This window comes from Cynara cardunculus, assembly GCF_001531365.2.
Source record: "Cynara cardunculus var. scolymus isolate 2C chromosome LG 6, CcrdV1, whole genome shotgun sequence".
NCBI classification, from domain to species: Eukaryota; Viridiplantae; Streptophyta; class Magnoliopsida; order Asterales; family Asteraceae; genus Cynara; species Cynara cardunculus.
Genome location: NC_037533.1, coordinates 19,281,103 through 19,299,950, shown reverse-complemented (window position 1 = coordinate 19,299,950; position 18,848 = coordinate 19,281,103). Strand labels below are relative to the sequence as shown.

At 36.1% G+C, this 18,848-nt stretch overlaps 1 protein-coding gene and 1 long non-coding RNA gene across 2 annotated transcripts; one reads left to right on the top strand and one right to left on the bottom strand.

Moving 5' to 3' along the window:
• Positions 1-621: 621 nt before the first annotated feature.
• On the bottom strand, positions 622-12,428 carry LOC112514976 (histone deacetylase 6). The gene is made up of 6 exons (XM_025121630.1): positions 11,672-12,428; positions 10,171-10,611; positions 9,918-10,060; positions 1,738-1,828; positions 1,537-1,658; positions 622-925 (listed from the first exon to the last, which is right to left on the bottom strand). Exons 1-6 carry the CDS (start codon positions 12,215-12,217, stop codon positions 862-864), a joined length of 1,407 nt encoding a protein of 468 aa, XP_024977398.1. The 5' UTR covers positions 12,218-12,428; the 3' UTR covers positions 622-861.
• A 3,104-nt stretch (positions 12,429-15,532) lies between these two features.
• Positions 15,533-18,575, top strand: LOC112514797. The gene is made up of 3 exons (XR_003069432.1): positions 15,533-15,641; positions 15,772-16,824; positions 18,249-18,575. It is a non-coding gene; the product is annotated as an uncharacterized LOC112514797 (long non-coding RNA).
• Positions 18,576-18,848: the final 273 nt, after the last annotated feature.

Genomic DNA, 18,848 nt, shown 5'->3' with positions numbered 1-18,848 from the left:
TATTTGTTTTATTTATCGTATATAAATATTATATACTTCCAAAAAAAACCCCGTACTGAGTTCCATTCCCCCCAATTTGGCTAAGAAATGTTTCCTTCGCTGGTATCAGTATGATTTATTTCAATGTATCGAACCAGATGCCACTAATAATTTTCACTCTTAACTATCGATCACCAACATACATCTCCATGTCGTTGTAGCATCGAATCATACCACTTAATAAAACGACATCATAGCAAAACACTTTTCATCCATTCAAATTTCCTTTCATGTTCTCTACTTCTGATTTTTCAACATAAACACCGAAACCCACAAAATAAAATAAACGTGTACTGTATAACCTCCCAAAAACGCACTTCAAAAAATTTGTACCCGTTCAGAGTTACTTTCAAGAGAATATAACATCACTCTTTTAAAGTAAAGAACAAGTCTCCATACATCCACCCCAGACCCCACATAACAAGATAACTTTATCCAAATACAAGACAGGTCTAGGGTCAAACCCGAACCCACGAGCCTTGACCGCTAAGTGAGGCCCGTTGGGTTGCCAATAACCAACTTTTTGGGCAAATGTAGCATCAGTAAAAGTGAACCAACAAAAAGAAACCAAAGGGACTTGGATTTTTGAACATGACAAAGTCTTGATTTACTTGATTGTGGAAGCTAACAACATGAATTTTCAAGAACCAAAAACAAGTGTAGAGTTATACATTTGATCCATGCATGCAATGCATCCTCAGATAGTTGAACCAAAAATTTACAATTATAACCATTTTTGTTTGCCTATTTTACCCTTCTAAGTTTTCTAATTCAGAGCAAATGTAACACATCTTTGTAGAGCACTAAACTCCAAAAAGACACTCATGAAGGAGCATCATCCCCATCCATCATATCTTCTTCCTTTATGTTACCCCTTGCATGATCCCTGACAGTGGTTGTAGTTTCAAATTCAAGTTAAAACACATGAAAATATGGATGGATTTACTGTCCATGCTTTGACTTTTGAGGTCAAACAAATATTTTCTCTGTCCCAAAATAAGTGTCCACTTTCAAAAAGTGTAATATTTTCCAGTTCTACTCTATTATTAAGGGTAAATTTGTCATTAGATGAATTGTCGTAATCACACATTTCTACAACTTCGTGTTTTTTCATTGTGGACATTTGTGTTTAGGACAGGGAGTGGCCTCTAACTTTCATGCATCACATTTACTACAGATTGAAATACATGGGTAGTTTAGTAATTTCACAGGTGGGAAGGTGAAAGAATTGCGAAATGTCATAATTTGACATGGTATATTAGTAATTTACCAATCTTTGTCTCATCTCCCTGATTTTTGTTCCACCTATTTTGGCGGGACGAAAAATGCGTTTTTGTTGGTCAAATACCACACCGAATGTAGGACAACATGTTTTGTTCTATCATGTCTTGTCTCACGTACTAAACGCGCCCTAAGTTTGTCTTAAAACACAACTTATGTGCTTGTGTATGCATGTCTTCATAATAAAAAAGAGTACAAGAAGACATTTGATACTACCTTGTAAGAATATTCGCGTTAAAGCTTTGACGTCGAGGCTTTTCTTCTTCATCAACATCAGAATCGTATTCTTGGCCACTCCATATGCGCGGTTTTGGTCGTTTCTCCATCGGCTCCTCGGCCTATTTCATTAGAAAGCAACAAAATTAGGAATAATGTGAAGGGAAATCAGTGAATATATCGCATAACCGTATTATTTACCTCCTCCGGGGCTTCCGTGATAGGTGGCGTTATCTGAAATGGCACACTAGGAGAATGTGGTAATCTCGACAGTTGCTCGAGCAGCAAGTTCCTGTGATGTTTGATATCCGTCAAAATAGAGTTTCAGAAATGACTTCATGCACAATAGTGTAATATTTCTACATCCCACGAAAAACCCACTTTGTTTTCCAGAATGCCGCATAAAAATTGCAACATTTCGCCGTTTAGTATGTTCGAAAACCAAACCGAACAAGTGTAATATATCCCATCCGAAGGTGGGTCCCGCCCCATGAGGAGGAGGGGGGGGTCAGACACGTTTCCGTGAAGACCCCGTTTTAGTATATTATGTTTCAACTATTTAGCTATTTTACCATTTTCATAAACCAAACAAAACTTTGAGTTCTGTGGAGCGTAAGTTGTAGGCAGACTTGACCCATACCCCAAAGAATGGAGCGGCTATGTAGGTGAAAACCCCCAGCTTGTGAAAAGCGTGACAAAGAGAGAGTCGGATATGACAAAGTTTTGAAAAGCAGGTGATAGTTGACCATCTCCATCATTATAAAATACTCACCATAACACGGAGGTATATAAGATATTAGATATTTGGTCAAATTGCTCGGTTAAACATTGCAATTTACATCAAACCAAGGAAGTACATCGAAATATATAGCTACGAGCACATATACTAAAATCGCTTCCATGTATCTAGAATTTATAAGTTAACAACTACCATAGACCACTTTACCCCCAAAACTAGTCGCGCATGCTAAAACTGAGAAACAAACTAACGGGTAAGCTAAAAATAGAAGAACGAAAAGTGAGTGAATCCGAAAACCGGCAAGTTCGGTTGACTTTTTTGATCCGGAACTTTTTGTTGAGCACATGGCAAGATGTTTTTAAGAAAGTTATGAGCCTGAACAACCGCCCAATGATGTTTTTAAGAAAGTTATGAGCCTGAACAACAGCCCAATGTGTTTATAAACAAGATGCCCCTCCTACTATCCTCTCATCTAACAGACTTCTCACTGCTATTTTCCCCTTTTACCCCCACGGGACAAACTACTCACAATTCCTAAATTACCCTTCTTATTAATGCTATTTCAGCATTATTATAACTACCATAAATGTTACTCTAACCTTTACCTCTACCAACGAAAGTTCCCCCCGGGGTATAATAATACCCACCCCCCAACTTTCACCTTGTCCTCAACGTGGAAAAGAAATGAAGAAATTGTTGTTGGCATGTTACGACATCTCCCCTACCAGTTGCAACCGCCTTCCAAATAAGCTTCACACCGCCTTCATTGTTGCTCGTCAAGGCCAGAGTCGAAATCAAAAGAACTTCAGTGAGTACCATGCTTGGATTTCCGCCAACTTATAGACAGATCCAACTTTTCTTGACCAAACTTATTTTCAACACAACGACCATGGATGGTCGGTTACTAGACAAAGGATAGACCAACTTCGTAGTCTCATGTCTTTGCTTGTAGCATCCGGTCTTGATCCTCTACATTCCCAATTTTCTCCATTTGCGAAAGTATACTGGAAATCTTAGGTTATAATGCTTCAAGTAGTCGTAGTTTGGTACTTGAATGTGACCATTCTACCTTTGACTTCAAAACATCTCTAGCAGTGCTCCCCTTTAGCAATATTCGATAAATCTCTGTAAATTAGACCGATGGTTTTATCTTTTTTAACTTCCAATCAAAATGAAGTAACCAACTACCCATATCCCTACCCACAAGCTTGCCACCATCACCAATGGCAACACAATGATCATTCGCATGAGTAGTGTTATGTGCGATTCCTATAAACTTTTGAAAACCTTCTAAACCACCACTAAAACATCTTCATGTTTAACCACCTTCGTTTACTCATAGAAGATGCATTTTTCTTCATCTATATCCATGTTATATATCGAATCAAATATGTCACTTCCATCATTCTCCCACAAGCTTCAAGTTCTGGCAAATGTGCTCATAGAAGAACCAAGTGAGGTAGACATCCAAGAATTGCCCGTAAAACACACTTTCAGAAACCAGATGGTCCCCACATTTGAAGGAATATGCTTGGTCGGATACACGGAGTTAAAGTTTATCCCGAAGATTGCATAGTTTCCAATCTTACAATCATTAAAAACATCCCACAACCTGTAATTCTACATCCCATCCACCGGATTATCATGTCCCAATTTAAGTCCCAAGTCTTGCTTTTGCAATATATTTGGGAACAATAAACATGCTTTCTAATCCACCAATCCCAACCATATCGGTGCGGTGAACATGCCACATCTTCAAAAATTGATAAGGAAGAAGAGTTATTTTATACAAGTGGTAGGGCAGCATTAATCCTCCAATGCCATCAAACTGAGCAGCACATGGTTTAGAGAAAATAAACCACAATCCATTGGCTAGGACGGTGTTAGCGGGGGTGGGGGCCAACCAATCTTTCTTTATGTCGTCCATGATACAAAGTATGCCAAGTCCATATTAAGTTTGGCATAGGCTTGAGCCGAATTTGACTAAACTTAAGCCATATTGACATAACTAAACTCGATTGGGACATGCTGAAACGAGTCAACGACTTGATTGGGCTTTTCTCCTAATCGATCTCTTTTCTAAGGTATTGGTTCCACTCAATAGTTCATGTAAATACATGACCGTGAGCGTCAGTGACCAGTGTCAGCCATGGTGGAGTAGGCAAAGATGACGGAGGTGATGGCGGAGAGGGTGGTGACAAAGGCGACAGAGACTTGAGATAGTTGTCTAACCCAACACTTCCCCTCAAATATTGATCTCTCTTTTATGTGTGTTCTCTCACCGTCCCTCTCTATATTTTCTCCTTCCACTCCCTGCAAATTCTTCTCCATATCGCCCCTTTCCATGGCCACACCTTGTTTCAAGGTGTAGATTTGTTCACAGATTGAACCATCGGCTATGGAACGAAACTCACAAAGTATCAATCACTTCAGATCCTACCAACGAATAAGAGGCCTGGTGCTCCCATTGAAACCAACATGAGGTGACGCCTTCAAACGAACTTGCAAAGAGAGGAATGCGACCTATGTTATAGTTTTTTCCTCCACTTGCTCTTCCTTATTCAAACCGTTCAAGGAAAAACAATTGTCAACTTGTGAAATCCAATCATAGGGGTTGTTGACGTTGAAAGTCAAAAATTTTGGTTCACGAACGTTGTTCTCCCGAGATCGACTCGATTTAGCCCCTCCACTTTTCTTCTCTACTATCTTAATCCGCCTTTCAAGACTTCAAGTTTCTTCATGATGGTTTAGATATCTTCCTTGAGTGAACTCGCCTTGATCTAGACTCTCCTAAAATTGGCTTCCATTTTGTCGATTTGAGAAGCTAAATGGAAGCTAATGTTTATGTCATGGTGCCAAAATCACCACTTCGAAACCAATTGATGCACTCCTATTAATTAGTAACGAAAGAAAACAATTTCGAGATGGTAGGATTTTTACTCTCAATCAAATAACTAACCTCCCTATAGCTCTCGCCTTTTTCGTTGATTACAAATCATATGCTCCCTCCTATCCTCTCAGTCTACTACTTTCCCCTTTTACCCCTATGTAACAAACTACTAACAATTCCTAGAATCCCCTTATTAGTAATGTTATTACAGCATTATTATAGCTACTACCAATGTTACTCTAAGCGGTTAAAGCAATTGTTTTATAAAATTTTATAAATTCATGGTCAGGAACATGAATTGATATAGTGGTTATGGCGTTGGTAAAAAAGATGTCTTAGCGGAAAAGAAATTAAGTTGTTAAGTTTCATATAATAAATACAAATATATATATATATATATATATATATATATATGATAAAGCAAGGAACTCAATATATTGTAAATGTAAATATGTCTGATACAGTCGTACATATCAACTATCAAGTAAGTAAAACAAATTAAGTCCAGAGTCTCGAACCTTGAAGCATGGAAAAAACCAATTGAATCCGAAAGCATAACCGAATCTCTTTGGAAGGGACGCATACATAAAACATAATTCATAAAAAAACTAATCACTAAAGGTAGAAGTCTGAAACATATTAACATAAGCCCCAAATATCCTACCAAAACGACCTAGGGAGAAATTGTGATTATCCAGCTGCTATTTGAGGTCCATTTTGGTGGTCATATAACAGTAAATATCGCCGCTAATCGCGAGATCACTATTATGCACCTCTATTTCCTCAACCACTGCTAACCACTATAACAATGCTAAACCATCACCAACTAGTTGCTATTAATTGCCTAGATAGCTTCATATACAAACACACAAACATATATGGTTCGCATAATAAATACAAATATGTATATACACCGTAGACGTCGATGATAAACTAAGAGAAGGAGAGAACAAACAGAGACGATGATAAACCAAAAAAGCCTAGGCTTGGAAGAAAAATAAGAGGAAAAAAAGCCTATTGATTTTGAGCCCAAACAAAATAATAAATCAAGCACCACTAAATAGCGGCTTTAGCACCGCTATTTCACCTTCAAATAGCGGTAAATAGCCCCGCTACCGCAATTTTGTCCCGCTATGCACTATTCACTCCATGGCTACAAACCGCTATACCACCGCTACAATGGCACGATTAACTGGATAGACAAGGATCTCAGATAAACCCTATATTTGACAAGTTGGGCATGTTTGATGTATTTGCTCCAACTCAAGGATAAGTGTTAAGATTAAAAATTCATTTATATTACTTATCTAATTAGGTTAAATAGTCTTTTAGGATTTGTAATGATCTTGGCCCATGGCCCGTATGTAATCTATAAGTATTGTGCTTACGTTATCAAGGTGTTGATGTCAACACCAGATTCTAATATTCATCACTCTCGAAACAGTAATAACAACCACCAGCCTTACTTGCCACTGCACCCAAATATTTTGGTTCTCGGGTATCCAATCAATTAAACCCCCAAACTACCAATGCTCATAAAAACCTCAGTCGGTCAGTCCGCCACTCATCCGACTGAAGGTTTGCCATTTGCATAATGAGACCACCTTCCTAAGCTGGTAAGAAGTTAATTCTACCATCATTCATAAAATCTTGAATGATTAAAGCATCACTAATTCACTAATCTCTTCAAAAACACAAATCTAAGATATATCAAACCGAAAATTTTTACAAGGAGTACCTTATTATTAATTGACTATTGGAAAACACATGTTTTTAACATATTTTAGAACATTATTATACACAAATCCCAACCACCCCCAGGGGATGTCAAAATCCTATGTTTGAGGAATTTCATAAATCCTAGGATTTCAAATCCGAGCAATCCTGCAAACTAAACACGGGATTGGAATGAATTTTCCAAATCCTCCCAATCCTTTCCATTCCTGCAAACAAAACGGGACCTAAATGATTTGCCACTGAGCATGCAAATCCTACAATATTTATAATTCTAATGATGGTTTAAGTTACTCTACATAAATTTCATGCACTTTGAGCTGAAACTACATAAATTGTTAGGTTTTGTTAGTTTTCATTCCATAACTTCCTTTCTTCCACCTTACAAGGTAGACCAAAATTCAAAGCAAAATAATGGGATAAAACATTCAAAAATAGCGACAAGCTTTGGGAGAGACTGAAAAGCACCTTAGAAAGTGCCATATCAAATTAGTAAAGAAAGTTTTGAGTGACCACAAGATACCAAACAAGTCCGTCTTAGATAGAAATGCATAGAGGAATATTATTGAGACCCATGAACAGGGTTCACCTACATAGAATTTCCCTCTTGTTTCATTTTACCTACACTAACTAGTATCGACGAAAGATTTATGTTAATATTGATGTTGATATTCTGCTGTTTCTTTGAATTTATGTCTTACAACTTGCACGTAAAGTTGAAAACCAGACCCCAAATATAAATTGGAATATTTTTTCCATCCTTCCTTCCCACAACCCAAATAAAAGAAAGAACATAAAAGACCCACACACTAGTGACACACAAAGAGCAACATCATATTCATGTAGACCAGAAAGACATGGAGAAAGTAAATGCAACAAAACCTATTAAACAATTAAAAAATCCAAAATAGAAAGGCTTTCATCCTAGATTTCTTGTTCAAGGCCCGAGAAATTTGCCACCCAAGACTAACTTCGGTTAGGAGGGTACTGGGACTTACAAGCTTTAACCACATTTCGAGACCGCTCTACCATTCGGGGTAGAGAACAAGCCTGCATGCATCCCCCTCCCCACCCCTCAAAAAAAAGACCCTGCACACAAGCAGGGCATGCTGGCATTGTTTGATTTGGTTTGGTTTCGATTAACCAACAACCCACCACACTCACTAGAGAATTCTTCAATATCAGCTAGGTGTATAATTGATTTAGTAAATATGCATTTATGCATGTGTACACTAAGAAAGAGAGAGCGTATACAATGCTAAAAAAAATTTGGATGATTCTGATGTGAAGGTGTGGTGGTAAGGGTTCTCCCTTTTTATGTGAAGCCACACATTCTAGTCTCATCCCGCTCACTAATAATAAATAAAATTAGAGAAAAGCAAGCAATAACTAAAAACACATATATGGATCATGGAAAGACCAAAACTATCCCTCCAAACAAGCATCATAAGAATTCCAGGACAAAATATAGATATTTACCTCAAAATTAACCTACACATGACTAGAAACCACGCATCATAAGAATCCCATGACAAAATATAGATGATACCTCAAAACTAACCCTCCAAATGAGCCTAAGTATGAATGTCTCATAACTTGAACAAATTACTAGCTATTACATGTATAAAATGTAAATGGACTAAGAGTTTTTTAGAGTTCATAGGAACTAAACCCTATTCGACCTAGGTTCTAATAATATTATATATATATATATATGCATGACAAATATACAAACACAAATTCTTAAACTAGCTCAGGTAAATCTTCTTGTATGAGTTTGAACTCAATTGGCTACAAAACCGGGCTAAGCCTAAACATAAAATTATGTGCATAATGACTCCAAACCCTGGTCCATCCTCATCAAAGTATCAAAAGAAGAGCTAATCATACTCTTGAAATTTTTTGTACCATGCATGATAGAAAATGGTCAATGAGGTAAAATTAATATTTATGTTCAAGTAAGCATACTAGGTTTGTTTGCTTTGGTTTTATCGCGTACACTCTTTTATTGCCTTCTTCCCACCTACTTTGGACTGTATGTATATTGCACATATGCACCACAAACTCAGGGCATGTTTGTTAGCAGCTTAATGAGCTTAATGAGACTCGCAACTTATTCGGTCAGCAATAAATGACAGTTTGGTAGTGGCTTGATATAAAAAGTGGCTTATTCGGTAAGCTTCTAAGAGGGAGCTTTATGCAAAAAGCCAAGTTTTTTTCCCAAGCACGCTCCTTCAATCTATGAAAAAATATCCCAAACAAAACATTCCCAATCTATACAGACAGATTAATCCACACCGACAGCTTTATCCGTACATAGCTTAATGGGGAACCAACTAAACAGCTCCTTACATTAATCTTTTAGCTTTAAATTATTAGATAATAACCATAACCATGGCATCTATATTTTCTCCATTCCCACCTTAATACAGCTTACTAACTTCTCTAACCAAATCCGGTTCACCAATAAGCAAATTAAGGTCAAAGAATGTTGAGAAAGTGTTAGTTGACACTACTACTTGAACCAGAAGTTTTAAGACACTGTCGATATAGCACTTCCAACACTTTCTGTTAGGATGTGTTGATTAAAATCAGAAGTTAAAACGCGATCTTAAATGTGTTCAATCTTCCTTGTAATCCACTCTCCAACTCTGTCATCTATGGAAGTCCTAGAGACGAATCCCAACATCAAATATAACTCCTAACAAGTATACCCAACATCCATGTATCATATAGCATCTAAAAAACTATTTTCTAACATAGATTTAGGGAACAATTAGATGCATTTATGGCAAAGCAAACTCCATGACAGAATTATTTCTCGATAAAAGAAACTATTAGCTCTATAGGCACAAAATGGTTGTCTATTGACAAATTTCATATTCTTTTATGAACCAAAGAACCATAAAAATGAAGATATAACAACTTTCTAATTTAATGAAGCCTATAAAAATTAACTTAACAGAAAGTAGGTGCTCAAGGTTAGACAGGTAAACAGTATCTATAATACAATCTCACCTGATTTTCTCCAAATCTTTTGGAGTATTTTGGTTCTCAAGAGGACTTGGCTCAACATGAAGAGTGTAGTCTGGTCCAAAATACTCAAAATATTCATTGTAAGGCAGTTTATTTTCAGGCTCGACCCCAACCGCAACTGCTGTCTGCAAATTTTGAAGAAATTGAATTCGATTGTCAGTATTCCAGCAGAACCGAACAATTTCTTATAGGAAAATTTATCAATGAAACACTAAAAAAAATCGGGAGAAGAGACCTCATAACACCAGCACCGGGCCACATTACGAATTGTATAACCACCACCACCTAAAACCATTAGAGGAACGTTGAATGATCTAAGATACCTAAGACAATCTGCATGACCTTTCACCGACAAATTAAAGCACCCAAGTCTATCACCCGCCAATGAATCCGCCCCACATTGAAGAACCACCGCATCGGGCTGATAAACTTCCATAACTTTATGAACAATCGGTCTAAATAAACCACGGAAGCTATCATCATCCATCCCATCATTCAAAGGAACATTTAGAGCATAGTACTTTCCCTGATTTGCACCAATGTCTTTAATATGCCCTGTACCAGGAAAAAAGTCCCCGAATTTATGAAATGAGACCGTCATCACCCTGTCAGTGGTGAAGAAAGCTTCTTCAACCCCATCTCCATGGTGGATGTCGATATCTACATATAATACACGCTGCATAATAACATTGTTCGGTAAGTGAAACGATCATAACAAGTACCCACTTTGATCTACAACCTTGTATATAAGATGCATTCATGCAATCCAAATTCCAAATTAAACTTCTACTTTCAGAACCCAATTGAGCCCTAAGACCATATAGATCAGTTTTGTTTAAAGTATATTAATCCCATATTTCAATAGTAACTTCATGATCAACCACCTCTATATTAGAAATCAAGATTAAAAAGCCAAAATACTTGAATAATCATGGAAAAGGGTACCGGTGTTCATGGTTTTAAAAATCATTCAACGCTTACGCCTCGAGGCGCGCCTCAAGGTGAGGCGGCCCAAAACGCACCTGAGCAACGCCTCTTGGACCCGGGACAAAGCTTACGCCTTGGTCCAGTGAGGCGATTCATTGAGGCTATTCAGTGAGTCGTGAGGCAGTGTTGAGGCATACGCCTCAGATGATCTGCTTCAGCAATGGTTTTTTTGACTTATTTTATAAGCTTTATGGCTGCAGTAGTACTTCTCTTTACAGTATAAGAGTCTTTTTCATTTTTAAGAAATAAAAATCAAAGCCCAATTTGTACTTTTAATATTTTAAAACCCAAAAACTAGTATTTTCTCCTCTCAATCAAAAAGTGTGGTTTGAAGTTTGAACCTTCCTCTTCCTCCAAGCAAACAACTTTTTCACACCCTCTCATCCTATCTCATGTTTTCACTCTTTACTCTGTCAAGAACCAGTGAATTAGTAATTCAGTATCATGTATAATATATACAGAAATGTGTATATATTTGTGTAGTATATATACATATTTTGGTGTATATTTCCACCTCGGGCCTTACGCCTCGGACCGCTAACGAGGGAAAACGCCTCAAGGTTCGATTCTGCCTTTTAAAACCTTGCCGGTGTTAACCAAAAGCAGCAGCGACAAACATCCACACCAGAAACAGTAACTAAAATCCCAAATATGGCATGTTGTCAAATAGAAATAGACCATTTTCTCTAACAGCTAATTTCGATATTTGTAGAATGGAAAGTAGAAATATAGTGAGCAAAAATCCATACCCTATGGACTTTGAGAAGCTCAAGAATACCCAATACGATATCATTAACATAACAAAACCCTGATGCTTCGGACTTCTTGGCGTGATGCAACCCTCCTGCCCAATTCACCGCAATGTCGGCGTCTTGCCGGTTAAGCTTAACAGCGGCACCTATGGATCCACCGGCAGACGCCTGGCAGAACTCAAAAATGCCGTCAAAGACCGGACAATCCTCGCCGACGTTGAACCGCTTGAGGTGACGAGCATGTGTGTGGTCGTGAAGGGTATCGGGTGTGACGGAGGCCAGAAAGTCTACATAGTCATCGGAGTGAAACCGTCGGATATCTTCTGGACCGGCGGGAAAGGGACGGATGATCTCCATTCGACGGTGAAGAGAGTAATGCACGATGAGGTTGTGAGCCATGCGGATGCGATGAGGTTTCATCGGGTGACCTTGGCCGTAATAATAGTCACCGATTGAAGGTTCATAGAAGTAGGAGACACGGCGTTTTTTACCGTCAGGACCTGAAGGAAGTGACGCTCCTCCGACAGAGGATGACTCGACCATTATGATTCGCGGCGGTGCTGCGTGACCGGAAAAGAAGAGGGTATCCAATAATCGCCGCCGCGAAAGTAAAGACGAGTGGAGTAGTGCTGCCCTGCGCCGGTGGGGATTGTTCGAATTCGAGGGTTAGCAACCCAAAGTCGATGAAATACAACACAATCAAAAGGGAACTAGGTTTTGAAGAAGATGAACGATAAAAACACTAATTAGGTTTTGATGATTTGCCATTTGTGTTCTTATGTGGAAGCCACATAAGCATTATGTAGCATTTATGACTCCATTTTTAATCATCAATCGGTCCATAACTTAAATTCTAATTATTTCATAAGATTTAATTGGAGTGGTTCACATCATTTTGATACATAATTGGTTCGTGTTTATCAACATTTTCTGGTAAATATCAAGAATCTTGTCGGTAAGGGCGAAGACAACGACCGAGAGTCTTACTCGATAAGTGAAGGCGACGACTCTTATATTTTACATTAACAACATGACCATTTTTCGGAGTTTTTTAAACAAAATTACCATGCAAATCACCTCTGGGGTGATTTTGACCTTTTATATTTTACATTAACTAGTTGTGTATCCGTGCAATGCGGCGGAAGCTATGAATTTTAACGATTTTGAAGTTCTACTGGTTTTATAAGATAAGATTTAACGATGATATAAGTTACACTTGATCTTTACATATTAATACAATTTGAATAAATAAGAGTTATGGTTTCAATTACAGACTATCGATAAAAAAAAATTGTATGACAGTTTAAAATCCAATATATTTAAAATCCAACATATTTAAACGACTCCACAAATATATTTGATTTACAGCAAGAGCAAAGAACCAAGAAACTTGAGTTTTAAGATAAACACTCAAAACCAATAAAGAAAACTATAAATTTGACAGATCATAAGGCATGAAAAAGACAAAAAAAGTTGGGTTTTAGAATGAAATTTCAACTGTTTACCATCTTTCTTTTCCAGAAACTCAGATTAAAGTTGAATTAATACATGTATATATATATTTCAAAAAAAACCCAAGAACATATTAATTCAAAACATATTATACAGTGCAATTTGGACAGCCTAACCCCAAAATATATAGTATATATATAAATAAATAACTATAAAAGTRTAAATCGTAAATATTAAAAATATTTTTTTTCACAGTATATATAATATATAATAATATAATTAAGTAAAAAACTATTCAATATTGGACTCATTTCGAAGGTATTAACGAGACGATTATAATGGTGTAACTTGTTAAAATAAAAATGTATTTTTTAAACACGTTTTAATTGATATACGATTATGTATGTTAATTTGATAAAAGTTTAAAATGAAACATTTAAAAGTAAATGACGTAAAATAAATAAATTAATTAATTATAGGGGTATAAAGTGTAAATTTAAAATTATAATTTAAAAAAAAATCGGTTGTGAGAGGGTGAGTGTATGTGAGAGGGTGAGTGTATGTGAGGAGAGGAGATGATGAGATGATGAAAAAGTGAAAAAGTGAGTATAAAGGGTATTTTGGTCATTTAGAATTTTAAGACTTTAAGACTTTTGCTAAATTTGTTTAATAATATAGTATAGATAAGATGACCATTTTTCGGAGTATTTTCAACAAAATTACCATGCAAATCTCCCATAGGGTGATTTTGACCTTTTGGGGGCGATTTTGACTAGAAGATATGGAGGGGACACACACACACACATATATATATATATATATATATATATATAGATATATGATTTGGGGGGGACAAAAAATTAGATATTATATCTGATATAGATGAACCGTCCCAAAAGGCTCAAATCACCCCTGGGACAAAAAATCAGATATTATATTTGATTTATAATTTATCTCCGTATCGAACTTGATATATAGCTAATTTTTGTAATTACAAATAAATTCCATTATCTATGATATTTGAAATGGCTAAAATTGGTTTAAGAAATTTGCTGAATATACTTTTATTTAGTAAAATAATAGAATGATCAGGTTGAATAGAGAATTGTAAAAACCTTAATAACCATTTATTTATACAATATATACATGTGTATACAAATAATTTGTCTGGTTATATACACATGTACATAAACTAAAAAAAATATCTCCAGTTACTTGTATTTCAATGTGAATACCATATAAATGAATAGTTATTAAGGATATATATATATATATATATATAGAGAGAGAGAGAGAGAGAGAGAGAGATGTGTGTGTTATTATACAACTATTTACATTTGTACAACTAATACAACCCAATCTCAGCAGTCCATTTAATTTGATTAATATATGATTTCATAGAAGTTTTGATTATTTCATAATATAAAGTATTGATCATAATAAATAAACTATATTCACCTTTCATAAATATTCAAATCATAATAAATAAACTCTCATCATTTCCATAAATATATCAATTTATTGGGTTGCATTAGTTGTACAAATGCGATGAATTGTATTTGAAACGAAATATATATATATATATATATATATATATATATAACATATAAAAAAAGTAAAATTAAATAATAAGGTCCAAACAAGCCCATTTTGGCACATCAGGTTTAAAAACATGAATCAAATCAATTGTCCTTAGTTAAATATGGACCACACCATATGTTTTTCCTTGTTGGGCCCAAAAGAACCTAGCCCAGAACTATTTTTAAACATGTTATTTAATTGGCTTTCTATTAAGTCATATATGAATAAAATCGTCTCTAAAATTAATCAATCTGTATAGATTGAAAAAAATTTTGTGCGAGAACATTTTAACATACTATTTAATTGGGCGGGACATGTTTGAAAAAGAAACTTGGTTTTTTACGTAGAGCCCCTTTAGAAGCTTACTAAATAAGACACTTTTTATATCATTAAGCCACTTCCATTTATCACATATAATTGACTGAATAAGGTGGGACTCTCATTAAACTTATTAAGTTACCAACGAATATACCCATAATCAGCTATATAACATACAAAAGTTTAAAAAAAACATTCTATTTTCAATTTAAAAAAATATCTAAAATAAAATTTGAAGAAATTTAAGTTGTTATTTTTGCGGTTTATTTTTTTAATAATATAATTTTTTTATAAATTAATTATTATCTATACTATATTATAAAATATTTGATAAAACAATTTAAAAATAAATTTTTAAGTATAAAATATTATTTATTAATTTATATTACTTAAAATTCAAGATTATAATGTATTGATATAAAAAATTATGTATTATTTTGGTTAACAGTTGAGGGTATTTTTGTAATTGACCTGGACCGAAGGAACTTTAGCGGTGGACGACAACTATTCCGATCTCATCAACCGTTCATGGCGGAACGAACACGCCGTCGCAACTGAGATACTCCGATTGGACTCCGCTTTCGTTCTGAGGTCCAGAGAACACATACTATTGAAGGTACTATATCCATAGATGATCACCAAGTTTTTTTTCCTATTCCGATTTGTTTTTTTCTTCTTTTGTTGCTCAATTTCCGCTGAACGAATTTGTGTATGTATGCTCACAACTTCTAATTCTTCGATGTTAGGGTTCGCGTGTGGTGAAATTGGACACTGTATCATGAATCCTTCAGATTGAAATGAACGCGATGAAAATAGATGAATGGTCGTGTCCAGCTTCGTAAGCAATAAACCATAAGTTCGTCTCATGTAAACATGTTGATTGTTGCAATCAGCTTCATAGATTTTCGTATGCATCATGGGAGATTTCTGCTTAATTCGGTGTTAATTTTATCATTCAGTTGATCCAAAGGGCATAGATTGAGATATCGATTGCTTTAGGATGGATCTGAATGCTGTTACGTGTTCTTCTTGAATGGTGATCTAAATATCATTTTTAGATCGATTAATTCATGTTTGACATCCAAAAAATAACCACCGAGTTTTTGGAATCGGCTCCCTTATCAAGAACAGAAGTGAGGCAACAAGCATGAGGCTGATCTGTTATCCAAACTTGATACTTCACTCTGGAAGTACACTATGAAGTTCAAGACGTTCTAATTTTTGCAATTACCCCATTGTTGCAGGCCTAATGAATACATGAAACAACCTTTTGATCAATCTGTTTTGTGAAAATTGTTAGATGGTTACAAGTTTTCCTTTAAAGCAATCCACGATATCTAAAGAAAATGGCATGGTAATTTGATAATCTTCTTGAGTTTGCATATATTTTACCTGCAATAATGGCATATGTGCAAGCAAAACACTGTTCGAAGTTAAAAATGTAAGAATATTGTAGAAGATATCTAAAGAATCAAAATGGAAAATAGCCAAATGATTATCTGGTAAGATCATGAGTAGCATTTTCTCTCAATTTTGGACTTCATTTTCTGATCCTAAACTGTTCTATTGAATTTCCTTATGATGCTTCAGGTTGCAGCAACAGCAAGTGACTCAAAAAGTTGTCTGTATCTTGCTTTTTCTGCGTGAATTTGAGTCCCGAAAACCCATCTTTATGTGATGGTGTAGTTTGTTTCAGTCATTATGGATTCACACCTTACCACACAAGCTCAAAGTCCCCGAGCCTGAGGATAACGACCTATCTATAAATTACACTTCAAAGCGAAACGATATGGTCCAAGGTAACCAGATGTGGCATCCTTATCATCTTTAATAAGTACTTTTGTTAACCTTGTGTCCATTCGTATATGCTTTTACATTACACCATGTTGTTATGCTCTTGTTCACATTTAGGAATAAGATGACAAACAGATAAAAACAATTCATAAAGGACAATTGTGATGGCTTTGGCACTTGGTTTTGCTGTATCTGGTGCTTTCCTGTTTTGCTGTTGTCTCAATGTTGAGAAATCTTCTATCTAATGCAAAACACAACCATCATGAACACAAAAATAAATACAGGTTGCTCTCTGGCTGATAATGATGTACAAACAAAACAGACGAACTATTTGTCTTGTCATTGCACTTCCCATTTCAATTTTTGACATCTGTGGAACTACTTGTACACAAATTGATTTCTGTTGTGATATCTTTTATCCTGCTCAGTTGCTGCATGAAATAGTTATGTGAAACGCAATCAGATTACTCTTCATAAGAGCTCATCACTTGACGCGAGAAGGGAGGTTCCAACATATATTGAGGATAAATGGTCGAAGCCTAGAAGATGTGGCATTCTAACATACCCCCTCCATAGTGTCTAGAGGGGCTAGATGGGTACAAAATGGCTCAAAATGTCGAGTCTTAGACGGGTAGACTGGCTCTGATACCATGTGAGAATGTGGAACTCATCATATTACTCTTCAAAAGAGTCCTTAAAAGAGAAAGGGAGGGGGGGGTCCAACGTATGAAATAGTTGTGTTAGATATGTGAAACCCAATCAGATTACTCTTATAAGAGCTCATCACTTGACGTGACAAGGAGGATCCAACATATATCGAGGAGAAATAGTCCAAGCCTAGAAGATGTGGGACTCTAGCACGCCCCCTTCAGTGTGTCTAGAGGGGCTAGACGGGTACAGACTGGCCTAGAATATCGAGTCCTAGAGAGGTAGACCTTACAGATCAGTAGCTCGTTCTATTCCATGCCTTGTAACATATACATTAGGCAATAGCTGAAATTTTCTGCGAAACATTTTCCACTTGGTTTTTTATCTACTTTTCCATGGGAACAAAATAATTTGATTACTTTTTGCTTACCATCCACCACTACTTCATTTGATCAACTTGTGTAACTGATTCACGTAGGATTAATTATGGCTGTCTGCATTAAGTTGGTTCTTCTTCTCAAGTCCACCAAACCATGAGTGCAGGTCAGACCAGTCATCGTGTTTAAAATCAGCTCTATCTCTTCAACCGACCTTGTATAACAAAGCAATTAAATTTGTTATGAAAACCATGTCTGCTCTCATTTGACAACACCCGTCAAAGCTATGCGGTCACTAATTTACAACACCACATGATTACTTTGCTATATCATTCCAAAAATAATACATAATTTTGAGGGTCAGCTCAACTAACAAATAAGAGCATTTGTGCTTCTTTCCATAGGTCATCAGTTCGATTCCTCAGGGCGACTGGGGATTTTCCTGGCTGTTACTTTCAGGAAAGCCAGCTAAGACATCCACAGTTACCCAGAAAAAGAACATGACATGGTACTAAGGTTGCTGGCAAAATTGAGCGGAGGATGCAGCAGTGGTGGTGGGTGGTGGTGGTGGGTGGTGATGGTGGTTCTTGGAAAGTAGAGGCAATGTTTTCCTTCCTAGAAAGGTATGGTTCTTTTCAAACAATCACAATCAACAAACGAAAAAGGCTTCTTTTCCAAGTGATGATGATGAATTTAAAGTTGTTATATGAGAGAATAGAAACTCCCTTCCCTTCCCTTTCCTTCCCCCTTCCCCCTTTTTCTTATTCTTTTTTCTCTCTTTCTTGAATCCTTTGCCCCCACTCATGATTTGGTCCCTTTGGCCATGGGCTGTCCCAATACCTTTGCTTGTCTCTATAGAAAGAAAAGGAATATTTAATCCTGTCTGTTAAAGATCATTATAATCCCATGCTTCTGCCCTCCTCATTTCTTGTCATACGTACTAAAACATATATATATATATATATATATATATATATATATATATATATGTAGAGGAGCGTTCA

Excerpts from the sequence above, each read along its gene's own strand:
- LOC112514976 (XM_025121630.1), bottom strand. The coding sequence starts at position 12,217 with ATGGTCGAGTCATCCTCTGTCGGAGGAGCGTCACTTCCTTCAGGTCCT. Across the intron at positions 10,612-11,671 it reads AGCTTCTCAAAGTCCATAGG|CGTGTATTATATGTAGATAT; the intron begins GTATGGATTTTT and ends GTTATTATGCAG. Across the intron at positions 10,061-10,170 it reads CCCGGTGCTGGTGTTATGAG|ACAGCAGTTGCGGTTGGGGT; the intron begins GTCTCTTCTCCC and ends CAAAATTTGCAG.